General features: G+C 32.3%; 1 protein-coding gene across 4 annotated transcripts in view; it reads right to left on the reverse strand.

The window, feature by feature from the left end:
- Positions 1 to 897: 897 nt before the first annotated feature.
- The window catches only part of Ets65A (DNA-binding protein D-ETS-3), a 155411-nt gene continuing 138557 nt past the window's right edge, over positions 898 to 17751 (reverse strand). For 3 of the 4 annotated variants that reach the window (XM_088230150.1, XM_088230149.1, XM_088230151.1), the window contains 3 exons: positions 14871 to 15060; positions 11746 to 11954; positions 898 to 1378 (listed from right to left, as the gene is read on the reverse strand). In XM_088230150.1, coding sequence (XP_088086276.1) covers positions 1251 to 1378; positions 11746 to 11954; positions 14871 to 15060 — 527 coding nt within the window. In that variant the 3' untranslated portion in view covers positions 898 to 1250. The remainder of the gene's footprint in view (positions 1379 to 11745; positions 11955 to 14870; positions 15061 to 17751) is intronic. The other variant, XM_088230152.1, reaches the window with a different exon arrangement.

Consider the following 17751-nt stretch of genomic DNA (forward strand, 5'->3'; position numbering starts at 1 on the left):
AATTTTTCCTCTTGAACCGTTGTTGTTCGAATATGGTCAGTATAATAAATTGGACAACGCATTTAGCGATTTTAAACAAGGTAAAAAATTTCAATTGTTGAAGTGTTTTACGTTTCGCAAAAAAGTACCAAGTATTTTTTATTTATAACACAATATGGAAATACGCTTTTTATTATTACTTGATAACAAAGAAAATCGAAAAACGGAAATTTATAAAATTAATGGGTAAACTAAAGAACTGCACATTATCTGTTAAATATAAATAATTTCATGTTTTTTATTTCTTCCAACACTTTGTGGCAGCCGTTTTACCTCCTTCCGGTACTGTTTTACACGCTGTTTTAAGTTCAAAAGTCGGCGTTACCTTGTTATTTGTGAATACCATAAGCTTGAACTACAGAGCGGACAGAATAATAATGTTGATGATAAAATATAAAATATCTAATATCTTTGGTTTAAAGGTAAAACTCACTAGGTACAGATTTATGGTAGGTTTTATGTCACTAAGTTCTACATTTTTCAACAATCTCTTACGTAAAAAATCGCTAAGTCTATTAAGAAATCCGAAACAGTTGTTTATGATTGTAATTTAACTCTACAGTTTTGTGAGAGATTGTTAAAAAATTTAGAACTGTGAAATAAGTCCTTTTACCATAAATCTGAATTTAAAATGGCGGCCTCCGTGGTGAAGTGGTTAAGACACTTGACTCACGCACGGAAGGTTCCGGGTTCGATTCTCGGTGAGAATACAAAAAAATAAAAATGTGATTTTTCTCAAGCCTGAGCGTTCTGTGCCGTAATTCGCCACTGTAATTAGGCCTCCTGGCCCGTTATGATGGAAAAGAAAAACATCCTTTAATGAGTTTTACCTGTCGACCGATGGTATATATTCAAATATTTTATTTCTTTTTTACAAATGAAGTATTTTTTGTTCGTATGATTCACTGAAATATTACAATTTTAGAGCCATTTTCAAATAGACGTAAATAAATGTGCTTGCAAATGGATTTGTGTTGTGATAGAGCTAGATTCGAACTCTGAACATCTGATCCGCGCGTCGCAATACTACCACGGTACCACAACCCGTTTAAAAATAGAACCAAAAGTGTATATTTTTATTTAATATACCAATTATTATTGTTAAGTAGTAAAAATATTAGTTGAATTATTCTCTGTTATACAATAAATGCTTCGAGATTAGCCTGTGGATCTTTGTATCGGGTGTCGTTGTATATCATCTATATGTTTGGTCATGCGTAGTGTGGGTAGGTTCCCAGGTGTGAGGTGACGTGGGGCGGGGGCATTGAGTGGGGAGAGTACAGGTTCCCACCCCCTCCTCCCCAGTTGCTCCAAGAGGCTGCTCCCGGAAATATGGACGCTGAAACATAAAATACAATCAATATTTATTTTGAATCTTCAATTCAAGTACTAAGGCAGACTTATTGCCAAAAGCAATATCTTCCGGCCAACTAAAAAACAGACTTGTCAAAAGAAGAATTCGGTTATTTTTTTAAATTATTTATATTGAACCTCGCATTTTGTGATTCTCCTGACATCAACATATTCCAACACAAATTCGCCAATCTGAGTACTTTTTGTTTCGAAGTAGGCAAGTATTAAGTCAACATTACTAGGTAATAAAGACGTTAAAAGCATTGATAGATTTTACAACAGAGACGTAGAATTTTTATTTATTTAGAAAACATAATATTTACTACTCATAATTTTATAAAATATTCCCAAGAAGGTGGAAAAACTAATTTAGGGACAAGCATAAAACAATATTTATTTATAGACGTATTTACACTCAACGATCATGTAAAAAGCTGAGTCTATATATATAAATGAGTCGCCGTATATATATAAATGTATATATACGTATATAAATGTTTGTATACGTATATATATATATATAAATGAATCGCCGCTAGGTATTGGTTTTACAATAACTCGAAAATGGCTTGACAGATTTACGTGCAGTTTTATGGAAAATTTTAAAATTTACGTTCTCAAGGTCTACAAATAATAACGTCTACAATATGTTGAGTGGAATAAAGTTAAAGGCATACATGTGGTTTTCATCGATTTTCCAGGGTCGTATTCGACTAAAATTGGTATTTTGAAAAATTCAGAGAATGTTGCTTTTTGTCTATTAAAAAGTTGGTATTTGAACGTTTACAAACAATTATTTTTAATGGATACTAAATTGATTAGTTTCCTTACGATTTCCACATATTAACTTATTTTTAACGGATTTTTAGAAATGCTCAAATAATTTTAACAGAAATTTGTTCCCTTTTTGGAAAACAGATTCTTACACAAAATGTACCACTGTTGGTGTAAGTAAAGCTGAGTTTAATATTTGCAAAAAGAATTCCAAATTTGAAATATGTATTATTTACAGTTTTGGAATTCAACCATAAACAAATACTTAGGTACCGGCTTAAATTAAATATTTTAAAATGAATTATTTATACTTTTGGAATTCAATCATAAACACGTACCTAGGTACCCACTTACTAATGAAAAGTTACACTATCTTTTTTTCGTTTATCTAAACGGTTTTGACACGCTTTCACGACACAACCGCGCATTTCGGTTTCGAATTAGATGTCAAGCTCACGTCGAAACCCGGCTGGCGGTTAAAGAACGACTAAATACACGAAGGGCGGGACTGAGAAAAAGTGTCATATGTTTAGAGGGTTCTGGGTGCGTTTTTGTGTAATAATATGTAGATGGTTTTAATGAAGAACACCGAACCTGTTTCTATGGTAACATAAAAGCATTATGAAGTAAAGTTTTGTAGGTAAGTTTACTTAAAAATATTTAATCTTAAGAAGAAACGCGGCCCGACATTTCTTCATGCAAACGTATTCTCGTATATTATCTCTGGATTATGACACTAGAACAGTGATTTTTTCATTCATGAGCAGTGATTCACATTATGGATATTTACTATTGGCGTGTTCATATTGTTTCGTTTTTTCAAAAATAGTTTATTATGGGAACTAGAAACAGTTTTATATGTTGTCTTCGGGCGCACGGTATACAATTTTTTTTTTGAAAAGCGCAAAACGTAACGATACAGAAAATTTTATTCTGACACTTTGTCTAAAAAAATAACAAAACCGGTTGACTTTTAAAGTGCGGAAAACAGGATAACGAAACGTCGATTTTGTCTGTTCTAACAAAAAAAAGACGTCTGACATGCAGTTATTTTTTTCGCACAGTATCGGGGAGGCATCACAAGACAGTGGCACGAAAACAATGTTCGAATACCTATGTATCAATACCAAAATCACTCGCAAACGAGTGGAGGCGTATAAAAAAAAAAATAAAAAAAAAAATAAGTATCAATATTCTCTGTCCTCACAATTTATGTAAACCGAAACACAAAATAATCATGTATACGAACATATTTCAATAATTAATACCAAACTTTCGATTGTTTTCATTTAATATATGAGTATGTACCTACTCAAATTTAGCAATAGCAAAGCATTGCCGGGTTCAGCTAGTATATTATAAATTAACAACTAAATGGAAAAAAAATATTGCAAACCAATTTTTATAATGCACGGCTTAAAAATGTATAAAAATTATAAACAATTACATATATACATAAACATTATCTGGATCAACGCAAGCAAAATAATTTAATCAAAGTACTCATCGAAAAAAAAATGTTTAATTCACACGTCCTGTTCCTATATTTTTTAATTGGTACTCTAAATTTCCGTATCAATAAAATAGTTCAACCCTTCGGGAAATTGGATACAAATAATGTCGTGTAACTCGCGGTAAAAATTAGAGCATTTAATTGTAAGGCGAAGTTTCTCGAAAACGTGCAAACAAAGGGACTAGGTACTTTAAAACGTCACAGGTTCATGAATACGTATTTAGAATAGCCAATCAATTATGTGCTGTGATAGATTCTCGGTTTCCGGGTAGCCATGTTTAGCGCATTTTGAAGGTATTTGCACAAATGTCGAAATAGGTACACTATGTAAGGCTGAAAAAAGCATTATCGACAAAATCAAGAAAAAACTGCGTTGGTTAGGACATGTTTTAAAATAGACGCGTCAAAAGTCGGAATAATCAGTGCGCGTGGATGAGAAGGTGTATGAATGTAGAGGAAGCGAGATATGTATACACAGACAAAGTGATATGGCGTTTGATTCTCTCTACCTACCCTTACGGAGAAACGGCGTGATGGTTGGTTGTAGTTGTTGTTGAAGGTTACACGGTTCTCCTTTTAAATGTCAGGAAAACTCACCGACTTGAACTCGTGACGTCAAGGGCGGTTTAATTTCGAAATTACAAAACCTTAAAAAATCGTAGCGTTAATAATCCGATAAAGAGTAATAATGCGTCAACCTATACAGAATCACTATGTTTCATAGAACGCAAGCGATGTTGGTTAGCAACAAATTGGGGGCCATTTTGTTTTGTTGACAACATACACATAGCGGTTCTATCGGATGCTTTTGTCGCTGTGCTTGACTTTGTTTGTAAATAACTTGGATATTTACATTATAATAAATAAAAATCGACTATGGTAAATTGCAGTACGTTTGGTAGCAGCAGTAGAAGCGTCAAAGATGTTAAAGGAGTCAGTTTTCACAGGTAATTGATTAAGAATATTTTCCCATAATTAATTGGCATTTATTGTCCCGACACGTGTATTATGTTGCTTAAAAACTTTTTTTATATCAACATGTTTACTTCAGAAACTATTTTTTCTCAATTTGGGAGATAAATTTGTGAATTAAAGTATGTTTACTGTTGATAATGACAGTTGATTACGGACAATATTTCGGGGGCGCACTAGGGATCCATATATAGTTTGAGTCTTTATCGAGTAGTGGTCGATTCAAATTTTACTTGAAAATAGCGTTAACCTTCAAATTGCATCTAAAATGACGTGTCCAAATTTCTTGGCGCATTATTACTCTGAGGTTTAACCCTTGTGTGATGTCACGTGAGTCTACATAAAATACTCGACATGTTTCTCGTATTTTTTAAAAATAGTGACGTCGTATTCTGGATAATATGAATATTTTTATAAATTATGAACAATATATTATTACTGTATATCGTTGCCCCAGATGTGACAATTTTAAGTTTCGGTACAAGAATGTCCGTAAAGTAATTTCCCATCTTTCTGGCGATACCTTGCACGTACAGGAGACTTAATGTGACTGCTAGTGACCTCTCGTAACTAGTCTTGCTAAAACTTTGTTCGGTGAACTTAATTTTCACAACAGTTTTTTCTCTTTCACGAAAGGTTGACTGGTTTGTATATATGAGGTGTCACACCTAAAGCAACGATATATTATGTTATATTGAAGTTACAGCACCGCTTCCAGAGGATTTTTTTAAGACAGCTTTTTAAGAGTTAAAAAACAACTATTACTACTACTATTACCATCACGCAATTTCCCTGCAGGGGTAGGCTAAGAGGATGGACCGCCACACATGTCTCGTAAATAAATCTGTTCTACCATTATTTCATCATCCCTTCGCTCTACATGACCGAACCATCTCAGTGACCCTTTTTTAATCTTAAAGTTAAAAAAAACGGTTTTATGCTATTAGGGTCTTTCGAATAAGAAAATTAAAATGTCTCTCAGCCCTATTCACTAATGTCTAGTGCTATTATTTTCTTAGAGTTTGATCACATAATTTAGTGTCGCTACTAAATCAGGAGGCATACTCCCTTAGATCTGTATTGCATTAATTGCACTCTGAGCAGCTACCAGACAATACCATGATTGTATTCATTTCGCGTTCAAGTATCGTTATGTACCGAACTAGGGGACTCTTCAATCCGATCTCTTCAGACCCCCGAAGCCACACTATAGAAAGGGCGAGGAATGAACTGCACACACGTATCAAACGCACCGACTTTTCTCTTTCTCTTACCCCGGGGATTCATTTTACCGGAAAGCTTGATCCACACGGTTCAAGTGTGCAGCTCGAGTGTTGCTATTACACTGCCTTTGTGAGAAGAGCCTTTTGTTACATTTCGGAAATTATGAGCGCAAAGCCGTTGTTCTTCAGTAGATGAAGAGGTTGCTTTGTTGCAAATATTTGTATCGATTGAGAGAAATGCACGTGTGTTCAGTTGCTACTCGCACATTTAATAGAACAAATTTTTCGGCTTGCAAATCAATGCAGTGACGACTAAGGTCTGTTTTATAGGTATAAGCGAGGTCGCCGCCGATAAACATGCCCTGCATTCTAAAAACAAAATTAGGGATAATATTCACTGGTGGGCTTTTAATTTTATATTTGATTTTTACAGTTACCACACAACAATACGTAGAAATATGTTCACGATACTAGAGCTAATTAACTTTCACTGTTAATCTAAAAAACATAAGATGGATGGAGAGAGTTTACATGTGTGTGTATGTGCGTGAATGTGTGAGGGGGTGCGTATGTGTGGATGCAATGAAATGTTTTGTGTTTGTATTTAACAAATAATAACTTAAAATTTATACATAAAAAAAAATTAAAAAAACATTATCTGCTCCTAAAAATGAAAGTTTGTTTTATTTGGCCAATTGAGCGTATTGTTTTTCGTATTAAGATAATAAATTAGTTTGGTATCATATAAATACACAAATTATCATCAAAAAAGGTCTTTAGGGATAACACGTAAAAATAAAATATATATCCAGTATCCACGCTCTACGCCATAATCTATAATTATTATTATAGTAACAGATATGTTGAAAAGCACCGTTATTCTAAGCAATAAGAAGAAAATACTGTCTAAGAACTTATGTGGTTGCCACCATTTCAGGGACCTATAAAAGGTCGCTTCAGTTCGACGAGCCGCGTTGTGCCAACTGTCAAGTTTTCTTCGTATTTCGAAAACATATAAACATTTATTAGTTGTTCGTTTCATAGTTGTAAATTGCAAATTTCGATGCAATCTTCGCAATTCATACTTTAAAATCATTGAATAAGCCTTTGATTCGTCTTCTTTTAGAAGTATCTGCCTTTCACAGATTCATTTTGTAAGATTTTTAACATTTTGCTGTTTGATTATATTTATTGGCGGACCCGTGGAGAAATAGCTAAAGCATTTGCCTCGAGCACGGGGGATTCCGAGTTCGATTGCCCATGAGAGGTAATAGGGCCTCTTGGCCTGTTGTGGTGGAAAAATAAATAATTATACAAATTGAGTATTCTGAATTCTGCGCGGTTCACTTGAAATATAGATTGAAAAATATGGTGATTATGTTAATAAAAACAAAACTCCCACAGATTCTTGTTAATTAATGGTTCACGCATAATCAAACTTTGCTGATTAATACCCAAATATTTTAATAAATAAACAGATCATGCGAATACCAGACATATTTCCTTAAATTGTTCTCAATGAAATTATACCATAAATGTGACACGATCAAAACTTTAAAAACATTAATACAGTATTTATATATTTTAAAAAATAAATCTATTATGTACGCAGTATGTTCAAGTTTCACCTATCTGTGTGTGGATTTACTCGTATGTAAGCAAACGAATCTACCATGTTAAGAAAAGGGGTTAAGTAAACAAGGCAGCAGTCATTTCAGGATGTTTGAAAAATGATACATGGAAAAACCCTGAAATTTTATAGGAGTCTGTAGGCGTCTGTAGGCGACCCATTATGACGTCATATGGGAAAGAATACAGAGCAGATACCACAGTTTCAAATAACGCGCTAAGAATGTCAGAAATTAAGACTTTTAGTAGCATATTTACCAAGAATTTCCGACTCAAAGATGAGGAAAATATGTGAGATCGAAGATGTCGTCAGGTGCGGGAGGCAACGGAGAAGATATTGGTATGCACGCGTGAGGAGAATGGAGCCATCCAGACTCCTTCACATTGCATTGCACGTTCAACCCCAATATAGATGACTTCCGGGCAGCCCACAAAAGATATAGATCGGCACCTGGGAATCGACCTCGCTGGAGGCTAATTCCCTTTAAAAAGGCCACAAGGTCTCAAAGTCTGCACTAAGAAGAATAAGACATCACACTCAATTTATATTTGAGCCAGAAAACCTTGAATCCTCGATAACTTGCAAAAGCATTATATTAGGTTCCTCTCTGAGATCGAAAGCGCTGACCTTTGAATTTCTCGTTCTAGAATATATAACAGTTAATCAGGAAAATAAGTGGAATGTATTTTTATGAAAGGAAATGTAATAATCCGAGTATTTCTATTCGCCAAGAGCCTTCTGAGTAGCACTCGACTGGGAGGATTGCACGATAAATAAAGTGTTTTGCATGCGACAGGGTGGATTCCATTTAACTAACGCGTGGCGTTGACATTTGGTAACCAAAGCTGAGTACTTAGTAAACATTTACCGATACATTAGCCTCACTTTTAACTATTATGAATATTTTGAATTGAAAACGGTTTCGCATTTACGGTGAATATATTTGCAAAAAACAAGAAACATGCGTCACTCCAAAAATAAAATAAAGCACATTTTTTATTCATTAAATTGGTTTGATTTAAGTTATTTATTGACAAATCTTGATAGAATTCCAGTCATAATATAATAATTTATGTTTAAATATAACTTAAAAATGAAAGATACTTGGTAGATTTCCATTGATTCAATTCGCAATTTAGAATTAATTACGTACTAAAGTACCAAATTGGTATTTGATGATAAATAAACGCGAAAAAAAAACATCTAACACCCATCGGTAGTGTAGTTCTTTAATTAGATTTTAAAATTATTAAGAGTAATAAAACTTTTAGTCTACTGTTGAATTTTTAAAATTAAATACAATTAATATTGAATCTAATAAATTATTTTCATAGTTCAAAGAAAGCGTGATTTTATTGAAAAAAATAGTACCTTTATTCGCTTTAAAAAAATACTGTAACGGATTTTTTCTTAAGTTATTCAAACTGTTTTGAATTCTCCCAATTTATTATTTACACTATAACAGACCAGGAGGCCAATCACACTAGTGAATTACGGCGCAGAACACTCAAGCTTGATCAAATCCCTTATTTTTACTCAGCGGAAATCAAACCCGGAACCATCCCTGCGTGAGTCAAGCGTCTTAACCAATAAACCACCTTCAGAGGCCACCTTCAATATGAACGATGGGGGAAGTTCAGTGGTTAAAAAAAAAACTAAATTTGTTGATAAATTATCAAACTAAGCCAAAATAATATTATTTTTATGTGTCGTTTTATTATCGCTACGATTATTTAAAGTTTTGTGATTTTTTAATTACTCCGCGTGAACGTCATTAGTTCTCTTCGGCTGATTGGCGGTTGGCTTCCAGGAAACTGGAAATTCGTTGATTTATAAGATCTTTTGACGTCTTTTAAAGTAGTTCGTTATTATAAAAATGTTTTTTATTGATTTTTTCGTACATTTAAAAAAACTTCACCGAACAATTAAATGTTCTAATTTTTATAGCGTGTAAAAAAAACATTTTTATATCAATTTCTCGTAGCACTGAACTTCGTCGTTAAACAAATACTTTCATGTGTAGATAAATATGATGCAGATAATTAATTTCACCCATTGAAGTTATATTATAATAAAATTAAGTGCAGAAAAAAAAACTTTTTGAAATCGGGAGTAGGTATAACAAGTTAATTTGTTAATACTCCCGTTAATTACAGTGATGAAATGTTACAATGTTTTTTTAAAACTCGATAGAATGTGTTACTATGTTATCGTTAGTAAAATTACATTTTCGCATTGGTGAATTTAATGCGATGTTTTTAAAAGCTATACCGATCTTATTGGAATTGAAAAATGTCTTATGATTATTGCATTTCGCACAGAGTGATTTGAAAATGCATTCGCGTGGAAATTGAAGGCAGAAATCCGATCAATTCTTCTTAATAATACGATAGCGCACTATCTAGCAACTAGCGATATAATATTAGGTAACAGAGAACTCAAGACAATATCACATGTAATGTATATTCGCTAGTTCATTATAACACTGTAATAATGAAACGATTTTTAAGATGCGCAAAATGTCAAGCTGAATCTGCAATAATTTAATGATAAAGTTTCGCAGCGACAGTATGCAATTAAAATACGGGACTTAATCATGATTACCGCCCAAAACTTTGATAGTTTAGATAGAAATATTGATTTTCAATTATCACTTATTATTTAAATATACAAACGGCTTATGAAACTTTTGTAATAATTGAATTAGTACAAAAAATATAACATTATTTTTAGTGCAGGTAAAACATAAAAATGGAAAAAGTTAAGCAGAGGAGAGATAAGGTTAGTATTTTGTTTTATGAATGTATAAAAATACAAAGAAAAACAATTAATTCCGAATTATTGATTGTAGGTTAACAGTGATTAGCTAATATATATTTTTTGTTGGTGAAAAGCGTTGAAATGGTAAAATCTGAAAATATTGTCAAATGTAAGGAGCAAAATTTAAAATAAGAATAGCCACAATTACTGATTATTTACCATTGTTCCTTATTATCAAAACTCCGTTAATATCAAACTGCCTTATTTTAAGAAAATTATGGGTGAAAAACGTTTTTCGCTAGATACACAAATTCAAATTAAAATAAACCATAGAATAGCTTTTGTCAGATTTTTATTTCTTTCTTCTTGTTTTATCGACTACTTTGTTTACTCTACCGAATAAATTATTTCAGTTCGTCGATTTGATAATCTATTTTCGTTGAAGAATAATAAAACAAGATTTATATATTATATAAAAACTAAATACCAGATTTACAAATATAAATACGTTTAAACATTGATTTCTTCATTTTCCATCTTTAACTATTTTAAAATTTGAATCAAATTAAAACCTGATTAAGAGGATGTGCGGCCTAATATTGGTTTAATAAATAGGTATTTGAATATTGTTGTTTTTTCACTTTCTTGCTCTTCTGCCTTCCCGAATACTGTATAAAAAAGACGTCGCATGCAGCGTTCTGATTATGTCTGACTAAAATCGACAAAATCGAGGTCTCGTGTTCCCGTTTTTCGCACCCCAAATCCGAACCAATTTTTGTTTAACAGAAAGAAATTTTGAAAAGAAGTGTTGGCGCGTTTCCTTTTTATCGATAATTGTTAGTATATTTCAATACCAGATAAAACTAGGTACTTTAAAGGTTTTTGAATGGTTTTAGCTCCATTAAAATACAATTTATTAACAACAAAACGAACAATAGCGACACGTCTATGGTAGATATCTATAATGTGTACAAAAAGCATTGCTCTAGTTCTATACTCTGGGGAGAAAATACGAGAATACGTTTGTATGAAGAAATGTCAGACGGCGTATCTTCTTAATAAGCCATTATGATTTTACCGACCCAAAACTAGTAGATAAAAATTATCATTCTGTAGTGTATGCTGAGTATTTTAAAGGGTAATAATATTTATTTATTTTATCACAGTATATATTATATTTTTATAGAGTAAAAAAATCGTTACTTCAGAAAACTTGAGAGTGAGATTAAACTTGATTACATTGGGAAGGTAAAAAATTTATCGAGGTATGCCGATACATTGCATTTATATTTTAATATTTTTTATAATTTTCAAACGTGCCTCCATCGAATGAATAGTACCGATCATATTTCATGGAAATATTTCAATTATCATTAGAAGAATTCGGTTAAAGTAAATCTACCCTATTTATGTAATTCGGGCGGAATACGTATGAATACACATTTGTACATTTAAGGAAAGATTAGTGTTTTGTTCCTTACCGGTGGACGTTGGCATTGCAGCGTGCGGCGCCATGAAGGAACTGAGCTTGGCGCTGTGATGGTAGGAGCTCATGAACAGGTCACTTTGGTACTTGTAGGCGGGATCGCTGGCGGCGGGCTGCGTGGCCGCCGCCAGCCCTTGGAAGTCGAACTTGTAGGCGTACCTCTTCCCGTGCACCTTGGTCATAATGTTCTTGTCATAGTAATACCTGGATTACGAAACAACATTTTCAAAAACAATACGTCTTCTGATATCACACCTGTGGGAGATTCGACGCTGAGCGGAGCTACACACAGCGCATTCGGGTGTGAGTACGAGGAATTAACATTACTCTTTCAGCATTTATCACGCTCACCTCTCTTGCCACTGAGTAGTTTAGCTTTACTCTTTGTGGGCTTTGGTTACATAGGATTCAGGAGGAAATGAATTCAATGGATGTTTTTGAATATAATGATGTTCTCGGTAAAATTATTATATTATTTAACTTTGTAATTTTTCATGCCACATGAGTAATCGATGTGTTATTTTGTTTAAAATCACTAAATTAATATTTAAATACCGACCGGTTTTAACACACGAATGTTGCATTATCAAGGCTTAAAAACTAAACAAACTCTCGGTAAGTAAATATTTTTTAATATGACTAATACAATGCACAGCGCCCTTGAGGTGATTTTCACAAAAATGGCGCTATATAAATTATCCAAACATTATTATCATTGTTATTAATAATAATATTGTACACACATTTCGAGAACTTAGTACATTCGTTAACATTTATATTCCGAAACCAGTAGAATATTTAGTTTAATTAATTGATTTTAAACAAAATAAGTAAGCAATTATTTTTTACTGTCCAAATCTTTGTTAATAATTCCAGGATGTAAACTCCCGGATATTTTATCAAAATAGACGACTCATTAGGAGAATTTTCTTAAGTAAGGAAAGAGGGGAAGCAACCATATGAATTTCCACGGCCATGACCTGTCATTGGCTGGTCTAAGTAATTTTTCACGTTAACACAATCCGTCTCAATCTAAAATGCATAGACTGGTATGTTAAATAAAAACAATAGTATAAAACTTGTCATTGAAATACGGTAAATGTGTTTTCCTGGTAAAATGCATTTATGAAGATTTGGACATATTAAAAAACATCTGTAGTGTAGACAAAAAATAAAATAAAAGTATATTTGAAAATACATGTAAAAAAAAGTATAAATATCACGGCGTTTGCCTACCATGCAAGAGGTCTCGGGTTCGATTCCCGGCATGGTTGGTACGAAATATTTGTTTAATGTGTGTTTTCACAATATAATATTTCATAGTCCTTGGACTGACACAAGAAGCGTAATACTGATCATCTTACCGTCATGTAATAAAAATGATCAAGGTACGCTGCGATTGGGGTACCAATTCAGTGCCCTATGCACCATTTGGTGCGAAGAGGGAATGATGATAATGAAACAAGTATATTATACATAGGTATCTACTTACATATCGATTCCGCCAAAATTTATATTTTATAATAGATTGTTAATTAATTTTGAGATTTAAAGAAAAAATATTATTAGGATAAATATGAATATAAAAGTAGACAGGAGTAAATAATATTGAAACGCTTATCTTTCAAAATATCACAATAAAAACTGAGGAAACAACATTCATATTGATTAAACAATTATTGCAAACTATCGCAGAATTCGCACAAAATTCATATAAAAATAATACGTTTTTGTATATTCAATCGCACGCAATTCATTTTAAAGAAAACAAATCGTCTTTTTGAATTTCACCTCAGAGGCCATCGCATCTTTTGGGTAAATGTAAAAATTCTTAATGCATTCTTAGACATAAATCAAAAGTTATCATTACTCATCTACCTGTAATTTGCCTCCCCTTAAATTCATGACTTTTTGTTTTCTTTATTAGCGAACATTTCATTCCACAGCAATTTCCGCACAGATAAAATTTCCGGTAGCAATCATCGGCCAATCAGACGAATACTATTCTTTAGTAATTCTCAGCAAAATGTTAAATATAAACATAAAACATACATAAATTCTACTGAGCATGTTTCATACATAATAAGCAATCATTATTATTAGGTAAATAAATAGAACATTTGAATATTGAATGATCCTTTCAATAAACCATTGAAAAGTTTATTTTATTTTATTTACATATGTACGAGTATATAGTACGAGGGTCAGTCAAAAACTAATGCCTTTTATTTTTTTCTACTTAAATAAAGTTAAGTGAAAAATTTGAATTTCGCACTATTTTTAAACCTTCTTCTACAATCTACTGCAGTAGTAACTTTTTACATAAACAGGTGGCAGCACTGACAACTCAAAACTTTGTGCTTTTCGATGTTTTTTGATGTTTTGATGTTGTTAAAAGATGGACCAAAACTGTAGAAACGGACGGTTATTATATTGTAATTTCTTGACCATTAAAATGAGAAAAAAATAGAAGACTGTAGTTTTTGACTACCCTCGTAGTTATACACAATTAGTTACAACCAAGTGGACAATAATAAAGTGTTTTGAAAAATGTAAATCCCATAATATAAACCTTATAAAATGTTATGTGTGCAAATGTTACAAATGTTTTAAATGAATTAAAATAGACATAAGAAATATAAGTTGATAAGTGAAAGCGAAAAAATCTGCAAAAAAAATTATAACTTAAGGATAGGAGCAAAACGATACAAAATGGTGATATTGAAAATGTATTGACAATAAACATAGGAGTGTTTATCAAAAAAGTGTGCGAGGTTTGGATGAGTTATGTTAAATATGTTTAAAATATTGATCCCCTTAAATTTTTGAGGGTATTGCTAAATTTAATTGATTTGATTTCATTAAAGGAATTCTAAGCAAATTATTTGCCAGACTATACCGTCGGTAATGTAACAGGATGTATAAGGGCGTCCCGGGTGGCTGTTTCTTCTTGTTGTTTTAACAATCTATGATAATTTGGCGGAAGAGTCGGCTAGGGTCTTATTGAGGAACTTCATCGTGTTTGTTTTTTGAAACGGAAATATGACATCGATTAAACTTGTTCACATGTGTGAGGTGTAAATATGAGTAGGTATGGGTTGTTATTATTGTTACACTGACCTGAGTGCCCTGCTAAGTTTGTCGTAGTTCATGTTCGGCTTAGACTTCCTCTCTCCCCATCTCCTGGCCACCTCATCGGGGTCTGTCAACTTGAACTCTCCGTTAGTGCCCTCCCAAGTGATGCACCCGGCGTTGCTCGAGTCACTTAATAACTCCAACAAAAACTGCCACAGCTGGATCTGACCGGAGCCTGAATAATTATTTCAGTACAGGATTTAATAATCAAACCAAAAGCTAAAAAAAATAAAAAACGTGGAATAAAATACTGGTTAGGACGTCGGATTCCATGATTGAAAATACAATATTAACAAATTACAACAGGGATGGAGAATACCTTAAGGAAGGGAATATAGAAGTATATGCAATTACAGGGCTTATGACTTGTCATTGGCTTGTTTAAATGGCCACTTTACACACTGGGTAATATTCACCATTTTGCCTATGTTTGAACATGCATATTTCTTTAGTTCTTCCATTTGTCGATTTTAGTGAAGTTAAAGAGCTGAAACCTTTATTGTTGTGAAGAGATTCATCTGACTGAATTATTTCACATACAGTGTGTGAAGTGGCCACTTAAACCAGCCAATGACAGGTCATAAGCCCTGTAAATGCCTAGACTTCCATATTGCCTTCTTTAAATTGTTCTCCATTCCTGTTGTAATTTCTTAATCTTAATGACCCCGAGGGGGTGAAATCCAGTCTCTTGTCTACAAGCATTTGGACAAACTCAAATATTGTAACAGACACGAAAATATCGAGTTCTATGTAATGTTTGACCATATTGTCATAATAATATTGTGTATTTATATTTGACACTAATATATACATCATACTAGAGGAAGTATATAAATTAATATGGCAATAGGTGAATTCTTCCTTAAAACCAAGGCAATAATCTCAACACGTTTTGCAGCGATAGAGCGCATGTACGTTTGGAATTTTATACCCCTTTATGCTATTATTTTGAACTCATTATTTTTATTTTTATTTAAACGGAAAAATACTTTTATGTAAAGCATTTTAAAGTAAAATTTAAATGGAATAAATTGCAATAATTTGATAACTAATTTTTTATATTAGTTATAAACGAAAGAAAAATATTATTCTTAGTTAACGTCTTTACCTTTTAAAGATATTTTTTTTTAGAAAATGACAAAAATAACACTTGCTAGAGTGCTCAAGTGCAAAGACTTAAAAAAACATATATGCGAAGTTGTTATACTATTTTTTAACATTTGACTTTAGTTCAAAAATTACAGTAACAAATTATTTTATTTTAAGTCATTGAATCTACTTAACAATTATTTTATAAATAACAGTTTTTTTACTATATCATATTAATCAAATCAATTTTGCATATGTACCTTTATAAATGTAGGGGAAATCTACTCCATTGAAGCATCAACAAAAATATAATGGCAATATTTGGGATCGGTTGATTTAACTCAATAAATTATATACATATATATTTTGGAGTCGTACACATACGCATGCACATTAGGAAATCAAATACCTGTTTCGAGTTTGTTTAATTGATGTACAAAGATTTTATATTTTGTGAGTAAAATCAACCGATTTGATCATATTTGTAATAACGAGCACATATATATTTCAAATACAAACAATGAATGAAATAAATTGATTTAATATACCTAATAAGTAATTAAAAAATTCTAAATAATTAAACTATTAGAAATAAGTTACTTTTTTGTATTTTACTAATCATGAATGGTTTTGCATCTATTCCATGTTAAAATTATGGTAAATCAATATACGTATTATACAAGATTTTATTACCGAAATCAAGTGGGGTTAGGTAATTTCATATTTTTACGAAAATCAGTGGATTCACATCTACATAATTTTATGCGTTTCTAAATATAAGTGTGTTCTCACTTAATTAAAACTATTGTATTATTTGCATCAGAATTGTTGAGGCTCACAATTAAATAAAAAATTAATCAAGCTAGAAAACGTTTAATGCAAGGAAGCGATTACATATTATATGGATCATTTAGCATCAGAGGCGGAGCAAAGTGAACATGGCAGTATAGGCATTTATGACTATTTATGCTTATGACCTATCGTCGGCTGATTTAGGTGATAACTTTACACAGAGTGCAACATTCATTATTCTTTATGTTTGTGCGGATATTGCGCATATCCTAATCAATCTTCTGAACACATCCTGTGGTCATGTCCCTTTTCTTCTATCTGTGATTACCGAATGGAGCTCCTTGCTACTACCCGTGGCCCTGTTATAGGTCCTGTCAGATATACAGATCTGGTAGCTTTCAAAAATAATTTCGAGGTTTTTCAAAAGTTTTGTAATAATTACGATGAAATGATTATGTCTTATCAATTTTATTCCAGTCAGTGAAGACGGAACAAATGGAAGAATTAAAATTCTTCCATTTGTTGCTTTTTGTTAAAATTTGTTTTTGAGATAAACGCATCTGAAAAGAGGCTACCAGACCTCTAGAACAGATCCGGGTAAGTGAAGGGGCTTTCTATGTTGATGTTTGTGACACAACAATTTGGAAAGTACTCCAAATATTGTTTAGCATCCATATGTATAAGTTAATTATAATAGAAAGCATATATGGAAACTCCAGTTAAATTCTTTATGTGTTTTAAAAATACACCACGCGACTAAATGAGCTTATTCTATCGTGCGTCGGTCGTATCCATACAATTTGTTAAACACATTGACCTGTTATTTACGTCCCACGTACCACAAATATGCATATGAGATTTCGATTAATAGAACCCTTGTGAAATGCAAATATCTACAAACCAGGTGTCTTTTTATCCGTTAATATGTTAACCTTGCGAGGTTTTAACATTCATGAATGCGTAATTTCCCACGGTAGATAAATAT

This window comes from Micrasema longulum, unplaced genomic scaffold (genome assembly GCF_059751315.1).
Source record: "Micrasema longulum isolate JH-2025_06_02 unplaced genomic scaffold, ASM5975131v1 h1tg000735l, whole genome shotgun sequence".
In the NCBI taxonomy this organism is placed as follows: domain Eukaryota; kingdom Metazoa; phylum Arthropoda; class Insecta; order Trichoptera; family Brachycentridae; genus Micrasema; species Micrasema longulum.